A 9,951-nucleotide genomic window follows, 5' to 3' on the forward strand; every position below is an offset into this window, starting at 1 on the left:
CTCAGTAGAGAAGTGACTTGACTTGATTAAATATAGATTATTCCAGCTCCTACCAGGCTAAGCTCACCCTTGAGACCCTTTAGGTGCTCAGGGGTGGGAAGAGGAATGGAAGACAAAACTAGGGAGTTAATTCAACCTGAAACATACTACCTCAACTTTGGAGGTGAGGCAGCTAGGAGATGGTGACTGTTCCTTTAAGAACCATGCCCTCCTTTGTGGTCAGAGGATAAAAGGAGTCCCCTGGGCTGAGGGCTGAGGCTAAGCATGGCTACAGCTGCTCCAACTGTGAGTCTGATACCTCCCCCGCCTTTCTCTGTGTTTCAATACTTCCACCTTGTTTTAACTCCTACCACGGGCTTGGCCGTGGCTTGATGTTGAGGGGGACTAGAAGATAGCCCTTCATGGATCTTAATCCCCCATTCCCTATCTTCTCTCCCTCTTCTGGCCAGGTGCAGGATTTGCAGACTGAAGCCCAAATGCTGGAGGAATCCCCAAGGGAGAGGAAGTTGTCTTTTGTGGACAGGCTAGAGAAGCATCCTCTGGAGAACAGGTACTGCCCCATAGCACCCCCTTCAGTTTAATAGTAAGGCTCTTTTCTTCCCTTCCTGCCCTCCTTCCTTTGTTACTTCTGCTTCAGGGCTTGGTTCCTAAGATTTAGAGCTAGAAGGGGCTTAGTCTACTGAATCATCCAGCCCAATCCTTTTATTTTACAGAAGAGGAAACCTATTTTACAAAAGAGACCCTTGAGAATTAAAATTATTTGCCTGGGCACATATTGCATCAGTAGCAGAGCCAGGACTCTGGACACCAAAAGCCTGATACAAACTTTTCCTATCATATTTTTTCAGTACTATTTGACTGAGTTTCACTATTTTGCTTTGTCTCTTTCCCCTTCTCCTCCCTCTTCAGGTGGGCGTTATGGTTCTTCAAGAATGATAGAAACAGGAGTTGGCGGGACAACCTTCATCTGGTCACCGAATTTGATACTGTGGAGGACTTCTGGTCGTGAGTATCTGGGATTTGGTGGAAGGATTTTCAGCTGGACCCAGGGAGGGAAGAGGGGGTTGGGTGGTGGGGAAGAAATACACATTTCTACTAAAAAAATTTTCATTAGCTCCCTGTTGACTGGTCAAGCCATATTCAGTTGCCAAATTCTACCAGTGAAGGAACGATAGCTTTATCTGACTCTTTCTCTCACCTAAAAAATAATCTTTTCTCCCCTCCACTGGGATTGCCTTTTGTGAGGAGGATCCTATATTTTTCTGATAGAACATCTGTCAATTCTCCCTGTGACCAGTCCCTTCATAAAGATCCTACTCAAAAGGACAACACAATCTGCCATTTGAATGTGGTTTATTTACATAAGTGTCTGATTGACTAGCCTGACCCTAGGACCATTAAGCAGGAGTATGGGGTTTTCAATATTAAGACTTAGGCTACTCTTGGCTTATATGGGCCTAAAACAAAGAAGGGCCCTTGTTGCTAATGTGATCATTTTGTACTTGAACAGGAATCCTTCCTACAACATCCCTAAGTGGTCTTCCATCAATCTTCTTAAAGATTTCCACTGAGAGTTCCCTCCTGAAGCATCAATCACATCTCTATTTTGGGACAACTCTGATTATTAGGAAGTTTTCTCTAACATCCAAGCAAAATATAGTTCCTATCTCATTGCTTCTTATTCAGTCCTCTAGGGCCAAGCAGAGCTAGTTTAATCCTTCTTTTTACTAGACAGCTCTTCAAATCCTTGAAGACAGCTATCATGTCTTTGCTGAGTCTGTTCATCAATGATGGGAGGTAGTATGGGAAAGCAAAAAGAAGATGCTGTTTTTAGAGTCAAAAGATCAGAAGGTTTAAGGTTCCAACTTCCATATCTACAAACTTAACTAAATCAGTTAACCATGGTTAGCATAGGTAATGTGATCTGCCTATAGGGACAGAGGGCAACTAATTTGCACCATAGTGCACAAAGCAATGAGCTTGGAAGCAAAAAGACTCAATCATCTTCCTGAGTTCAAATTTACCTTAGACACTAATTTTTGTGTGACTTGACCCTGTTTGCCTCAATTTCTTGTCAAATGAGCTTCAAAAGGAAATGGCAAACAATTACAGTATCTTTGCAAGGAAACCCCCAAATAAGGTCATGGAGGGTTGGATGCAACCAAAACAACTTAAACAATTGTGACATGGTGAGTCAATTTGAACCAATCTGTAAAATGGGGACAACATCAATTTCTTCTGTCCCTCCCAGAACAGCAGTGAAGAAAATATTCACATCTTTAGAATTTGGTTTAAAGTGTAAATAAAAAGATCCCTTTTGGTTCCTGAAGAAAAAAGTTCCTTCTAGTCTTGTCTGGTCCCAGATTTTCCTTGTGGCCTGGGGGGGAAAACTGGCTGGATTTAGAGTTAGTGTCTGAGTATAATTTTTGGTTCTGTTGCTTTTTTCTCCCCTGTGTGACATTGGTAAATATGTTATGTGGGTTGCATGGCATTTGCTGGCATTCTTTGCCTTTGTAGGCTCAGGACAGATGGGTCCCTTAATGGAAATGAAAGGGAGCAATACACCAGCCTCTGTTGGCCCAGAAGTGGTTTTTGAGCCTGGACAAGCCTATACATCTAACACTGAAGAGTAATAAATGACGTCAATGAAGAAATGCAGCCTTGTTCACTTATCAGACCCAGGACCTTCACATCTCTCAAACTTGCAAGTTCTCCAAGACTGGACATATATTCCTCTAGTTTGATTGCTCAGTTGAAAATATTCAGAAGAGAAAATCAAAGCAGAAAAAATTAGCCAAGTGGTCTAGGTATAATCTCAACTAATTGAGTTCATGCTCTACATAGGAGCAACCTGGAGATGGGAAAGAAGTGATACTCCTTCTGTCTGACCAGAAAGTCTAGTGACCACTTGTGAGAAAATTGAAGGAAGAGAGCCAGAAACCCACTCTTTTTTTAGTGGATGGCATGATATCCTGCTTCTTTGCAGATATCATGGTGGGACACCTGGAGAGACTATGGGCCATATCGTACTAAAAAGTAAAATCTTTTCAAGGCTACCTTGTAGCTAGAACTAGAATTCTGAAGTGTCCATGAGGCATTTTCTGTATAACTTAAGTTATAGCTGTAAAAATGGGTTGGAGGCCTCAAAAATAGAGACTCCAAGGTGCTCCTTTCTAGCTTTTCCCTTTTAGGCTTCAGTCCTTAGAGTTCTACCCACTCATCTGGTACTTGTGGTTCTGTCCTGGGACTTGATCTTCTTCTAGGCCTTTTGGGTTAACATACAAAACAGTTTTTTATATAGTAATGGGATATTATGGTGTCTCTCTAGGGTTTGGTTTCATTCCCATAAAATGAGGGAGTTGGGCTCTATGGTTCCTAAGATCTCTTCTAGGTCTAAAATGATAAGGTTTATTTTCCCAGGATTTACAGCCACATCCAAGTGGCCAGCAAACTGACCTCCGGCTGTGACTATGCCCTTTTCAAGGTAATATTCTCTATCCAATCCCCACTGAGCCTTCCACCTGAGGGAGATTGGGGAGGGAGGGGGGAAGAAACATTACCTGGTAGAATTAGCATCACCTGGATACATTGTGGTGGAGTAGGAAGGATGAATGATCCACTTGATTGTGGAAAACCCAAGTTAGAATTAACTTTCTGTGTGAACATGAGTGAATTTCTCCCCCTTCCTGGGTCTGTTTCCTCGCCTATGAAATAAGGAGGCTAAATTAGATTTTAAAGATTCCCCTTAGTTTTAAATCCTATAAAGCTGGATGTCAAAGCTTAGCTAAGTCTAGCTTCCCTAGGGACAGGGCTGGGGTAGCTGGGGGTAGAGAGAGAGATATTCTTGGGATAGTTTGTCACATTGGCCCTAGAGAGACGTTATTCCTTTCAGCTTTTTCCCTGCTGGAGAGTACCAAGTCTGGGATGGGGCACAAATTTTGCTTTCTTAGGTGAGGAGGAAGTCTTCTCTATTTTGAGGAGCTGAGTGGCAGCAGGGGTCTCTGACTTCTAACAGAAAGTAGAATGCTATTAGCACAGATGGAGATGAACTAAATGTTTTCTTCCCTTCCCACCCTCTGTGCTAACCCCTCTTCTTTCTCCTCCAGGATGGCATTGAGCCTATGTGGGAAGATAGCAAGAATAAGCATGGTGGCCGATGGTTGGTCAGCCTGGCCAAGCAACAGCGCCAAAGTAACCTCGACCGGCTCTGGCTAGAGACAGTCAGTATGGGATTGAGGGAGTAGGGGAGGGAAAGAAGGGATCCCTTATAGATACCTCTGTATCCACCCCAACAAAGTTATACACATATTCATCCAGCTACTCCTGAAAATGAGGATATGAGATGGGACTTTCCCTGTGGCCCAGCCTAACCTGGAAAATTTTTTATTTGAAATTAGAACTCTAATCTGAAACTGCAAATCACTCAAAAAAAAAAAAAAAGTGACTTACTTTAAAAAAGTCACTGTTTATGTGACTCTAAAACCCATTCTTTCCTTTCCTTCTCTGTCCGTTCTCTTTTGTAAAATGAGAAGACTAGATCAATCACTAATCACTCTACTTCTCACCAGGAGCTGGGAAGGGGATTCTCCTAGCTATCCATAGCTTTTAGGAGGGGGCAGATCTAGGGTCTAACTTCAGAGAAGGATGTTAGGCCCAGGGTTGGCCATCAGGGCTAAATATATCATTTTATTTTTCTGGGGCCAGCTTCTTTGCCTGATTGGAGAGGCCTTTGAGGAATACAGTGAGGAGGTGTGTGGGGCTGTGGTCAATCTTCGCACCAAGGGGGATAAGATAGCCATCTGGACCAGTGAGGCTGAGAACCAGCCAGCTGTCACCTTTATTGGGTAAATATGTTGGGGGGGAGGGGAGAGGGGAGAGGGAAATGCAAAGGCTTTCCATGTGGAATTTATAGCCTTGGGAAGTGAAGAGAGGAACAGAAAATGATGAGCCTGGAGGGAGGAAGATACTGGGAATGCATGGGTGGAAAACTTAGTATTTCCTATACCCCCAGACGTGTCTACAAGGAGAGGTTGGGGCTCTCCCCGAAGGTTGTTATTGGCTACCAGGCCCATGCAGATACAGCCACCAAGAGCAACTCTTTCACCAAGAACAAATTTGTTGTTTGAGGTCTTGGCACATATACCAGTTCTTTCCAACTCAGGATCTCTCATTTTACCTGAAAATAAAAACAAATACAAATCACTAGGAGTGAACCTGTTTATTGAGCAGTTCAGACTTAATACTTCTAATGAAGTATCAAAGGGGATAATTGTGGAACAAATGTAAAAACTTATGTAATGTGAGTTTAGGGCAACTATTCTCTTACTCCTTTTTAATAAGTAACCACAGAAGTCAAACCAATGGAACCTGCAGGGTTGTGCTTTTTCTATCTCAAATGATGGGCCTAACAATAGGGGAAAATGCCCCTATCCAAAACAGCCCTGATCTTGGGTGACTCCATGAGACATTTTCTCCCCTTTTCCTCCTCCCATCCCAACCTGTCCCTATTAAATAAGAAAATTGGTTATCTGTCTCAACAGTTAGGCACTAAAAGGAACCTATCTTAAAGCATGTAAAACCTTATAGATAATAATAATTAACATTTATGATGCACTTAAGTGCTGGGGATACAAATAAACAGACAGTTCCAGTCTTCAAGGAACTTAGAATCTAATGGGGAAAGACTATACCCAAAAGGAAACTGAAATTGGAGGGTGACCTACTAAAGAGTTCAAGAGAAGTCCAGAAGCAGTGTAGTTAGTGGGAAATGAGAAGAAAAATTGGGTTGAGCTCCTGGAGCCCCAGTCCTGCTCTTACTGAGGGTCTGATCAGAGGGATATAAATACTAGGCAGATTCGATCTTGTAGCATGGTGACAATTCCAATGGTGAGTTTCCTAGGGAAGAGAGGAAGGCATGAATGATAGCTCCAGAGAAGTACAAAAACTGATAGGAGGCGAGGGGAGTCTTTTCATTACAATTATTCCATTTAAACCACAACAATACTGCAACATGAATGTTATCTCAATTTTACACTTGAGTAAACTGTGGCAAACAGGTTGAAAGACTAAACCAGAGTTACTCTCACTAACCCTTGTGGCTAGTAAATATTTGAGGCTAAATTTAAACTCTGGTCTTCTTAACTCCAGACCTGATGATCTATACAATGTACTACCTAGCTGATACATACACACACACACACACACACACACACACTGTACTCTTGGGTGTATTGTGCATTTATACATACATACCCACATGCATGATGTGCATATATGTATGTGCATGTATACCAAATGGGTATATGTCATATGTGTGTGTATATATGTATGTGTATTTCTCTGTTATGTAGAGTTGCTAGCCACTCTGCAATTATCTCCAGCCATCATCAGCTAAAGCTAGTTAAATTTTTATCTTCTTTTAAAAAAATGTCAGAAGGTGTTTGGCTTTGAGATTCGTGAGCTTAAAAGACTTAAAGGAGAGGCTGACTGGGGTAGAGAAGAGAAAGCTGGCCTAAACATCAAGAAGAAGCAGCTGGGCACACAGGAAACAGAACTTTGGGCCTAGAGCCAGAAGACTTGAATTTAAATCCAGACTGAGGGCAACTCTGGACAAATCATTTGACCTCTGTGTTAGTTTCATTTTCCTCTTGATCCATATCTGGCCCCTGGACCCAGATGGCCCTGGAAAGGAAAGTGAGGCTGGTGACCCTGCCCAGACCTCCCTTATTTAAATTCAATTGACTTGCATGTCATGGCATCATTTACTTGATGTCATGGTCTTCTTCGGAAAAGGATAACCAACCACAAAAACCAATTGTAAAAAGGATATACTAGCACCTAAATCCCTGGGTTGTTAAGAGAGACTGAGTTAAGGTTTGCAAAGCACATAGTAGGCATAATGTGAATATTAGCTATTATCATCATTTAGGTCATCTCACTAAAACTGGCTGTGTGATCCTGGGGCAGTACCCTCAGGCGATTCTCTTAAGACAATCCCCTACAGACTAAATCACAGATCTAGTGTGTCATCGTGAATTTTAAATGAAAACAGTCAACACAACAAAATGGGGGTCTTTAATCTGGATAGAAGAGTCACAGCTTGTGGTGCAGCAGAGCAAGGGCTGGGATATCCCAGGAGGGGCCAGGAACAGGGTTTATATAGAGCCCCAAGGCAAAGAGAATGACTAGGTTGTCTGTGGAAAGATTAGGGATCTCACTGCGTAGGTTGTTTTGCATAATAAGCCAAAGACTGTAAAGAAAGCTTGGGAGTCTCTGGAGGGAAGAGTTGGCAAGATCCACAAACTAAGCTGAGGCTGGGAGGGACATTGTCTGGTCGCTCGAAGCAAAAGGTTTAGAGGCCTCAGAGCAGCTTCAGTCAATTTAGTTAACCCTATTCGCCAAGCGAAAAAGCAAAAATAAATTAAAATGTAAACAATTAAGGTTGCCAGGGATATTATAGACTTAGCTAGGACAAGTAGGGCTCAAATTCCACCCAATAGACTAGATGTATGAATTAAACAAATCATTTAAGAAATGTGTTTCAGTGTCCTCATTTGTAAAACAGGAGAATTGATATTCTTCTGATATTCTTTTCAGCTCTAAATCTATTGTCCTATGATCTTTCCCAGAAAGGGGAAAATGTCACTTGTCCTGAGGTTGTACACTGATTTAATATAAGCTCCTTACTGGCAAACTATTTGTTTTAATCTGCTACCCTCCAGTTGCCTCAGCTCATTTTCCTGGGATGACATCTCGGATACCTAGAGGGGATTCATTATAGGAGACTGGTTGATGTCTAAGGAATTCTCCAGTTCCTTCTGGCTGTAATCTTCCTTTGTGCTTACCTCCTGAGTAGGGATGGCTTGAACATTTGAGCAAACTTGAAGGCAGTAATATTTCTGTTGAACTTTTTTCTTTGACTCCTTTGTAGGATTATCGAACGAGTTTCTGTCCAACATTACTGTGAAATGTATTTATCACAGTGCCAGATTTAGTATTGGAAAGAGGGAAGGTCAAACCTGCCTCAGAAACTTATTAGCAGTATAATTTTGGGCAAATTATGTAACTTTTCTAAGCTTTAGTTACTCATCTATAAAATAGAGATAAGAGTACCACCTCCTGGATTTGTTGGGAGGATAAAGTATAATATTTGTAAAGCACATTACAAACCTTAAAGTACAATGAAAATATTAGCTATAACATAATAATATGAATATAATACAAAATATAACAATAATATAAAATATTATTATTAAGCTCTAGTTATCTGATTTTCCCATCTGTACAATATTTTCTAGGCTCAAGGCCTCTCTTCGTGTTTAGCTATGAGGGCCTGTACTCTTGTGTGACAGCAGTTATGACCCACTGGAATGAATGGCTTTATCTGACATGTTTCAGATGAGAAATCAACACAATTTAGTAACTGGATGTGAAAGAGAGGGAAACATGAAAGATAGCCTCAGGTTTAGGAACTTGAGAGACTGGATGAATGAAGGTTATCTTTGGAGATATGGGGCTGAGGCTAGTTGGGCTGGGAATCATCTGCATAGAGGGGAGTGAATGTAATTGCCGAGGGACTGGGAAAGGAATACATTAAGAAGAGGGCTCAGCTAGAGGTCACAACAGATAAAGGCCTGGGAGGAATAATAAAACATATAATCTCTGAAACTGAGGTGGGGAAGAATGCTGGGGTAGGAGGGACCAGTGATGTCAAAAGTATGGATATATTGAGCCCCAGATCATCTGTAACAGTTGATGGGCAACTTCTGAAGTCACTGAGGTTTTTTAATACTGCAAGACTGAGAGTATAGGTAGGTGGGTGGAAGGAAGTAGTGTAGATAAGTTATTCAACAATTTTATTAGTGAATATCAGTGAATAAGAGAATAAAAGATTTGGAATAGTAGCTAGATTGGGAAGAGGGATATTTTTTTCCTTTCTTTTTTAGGTCTGGTGGGACCTGAACATTTTAGAAGCTTCTTCCCAGATAACAGAGGGGATGCCAGACCTATTTAATTTAATAAACAAGTTTTCTGTGTTCAAGGAACTCTGTCTTTTTAACTTGGGAACTTTGTAGGAAGGGGAGGGATTGAAAGTTTCTGAACAAGGAAGTGACACTATTATAAAGATCCAGGAAGGTGACCCACTGTGTGGATTTTGGGGAGGAGAAAATAATTAGGAAGAAGTGAGGAAGGATTGTCCTAAGGCATGGATGTGGAAGTGGAGAAAGGGAGTGAAAATAAAAAACTTTTTATCTTCAGTTTTTTTTTTAATAAAGCTTTTTTATTTTTAAAACATATGCATGGATAATTTGACATTGACTCTTGCATAGCCTTGTGTTTCAGCTTTTCTCCTTCTTCCTCCCACTCCCTCCCCTAGATGGCAAGCAATTCAATATATGTTAAACATGCTAAAATACATGTTAAATCCAATATGTATAAACATATTTATACAATTCTCTTGCTGCACAAGATAAATCAGGTCAAAAAAAAGAAGGCAAATAAGTAAGAAAATAAAATGCAAGCGAACAACAACAAAAAGAGTGAGAATGTTATGTTGTGATCCACAGTCAGTTCCTACAGTCCTCTCCCTGGGTGTAGATGTCTCTCTTTGTCACAAGACCATTGGAACTGGCTTCAATTATGTCATTGTTGGAAACAGTCACCTTCATCAGAATTGATTATTGTATAATATTGATGTTGTTGTGTGCAATGATCTCTTGGTTCTGCTCACTTCACTCAGCATCAGTCCATGTAAGTCTCTCCAGGCCTCTCTGTATTCATCCTGCTGGTCATTTCTTACAGAACAATAATATTCCATAACATTTGATTACCATAACTTATTCAGCCATTTCCCCACTGATGAGCATCCACTCAGTTTCCAGTTTCTTGCTATTACAAAGAGGTCTGCCACAAACATTCTTGCACATACCGGTCCCTTTCCCTCATTTAAAA

General features: G+C 41.1%; 1 protein-coding gene across 2 annotated transcripts; it reads left to right on the plus strand.

Moving 5' to 3' along the window:
- The first annotated feature begins 224 nt into the window (after positions 1-224).
- On the plus strand, positions 225-5,202 carry EIF4E1B (eukaryotic translation initiation factor 4E family member 1B). Of its 2 annotated transcripts, XM_074292199.1 has the most exons (7): positions 225-285; positions 450-550; positions 910-1,005; positions 3,421-3,484; positions 4,107-4,220; positions 4,705-4,844; positions 5,012-5,202. In XM_074292199.1, the coding sequence occupies exons 1-7, from the start codon at positions 265-267 to the stop codon at positions 5,124-5,126; spliced, it is 651 nt and encodes a 216-aa protein (XP_074148300.1). In that variant the 5' UTR covers positions 225-264; the 3' UTR covers positions 5,127-5,202. The 2 variants fall into 2 exon arrangements, with proteins under 2 accessions (XP_074148300.1, XP_074148299.1); XM_074292198.1 differs by lacking the exon at positions 225-285 and having other exon boundaries at positions 298-550.
- The last annotated feature ends 4,749 nt before the right edge of the window (positions 5,203-9,951 follow it).

The sequence above is a fragment of the Sminthopsis crassicaudata genome, chromosome 2, assembly GCF_048593235.1.
Source record: "Sminthopsis crassicaudata isolate SCR6 chromosome 2, ASM4859323v1, whole genome shotgun sequence".
Lineage (NCBI taxonomy): Eukaryota > Metazoa > Chordata > Mammalia > Dasyuromorphia > Dasyuridae > Sminthopsis > Sminthopsis crassicaudata.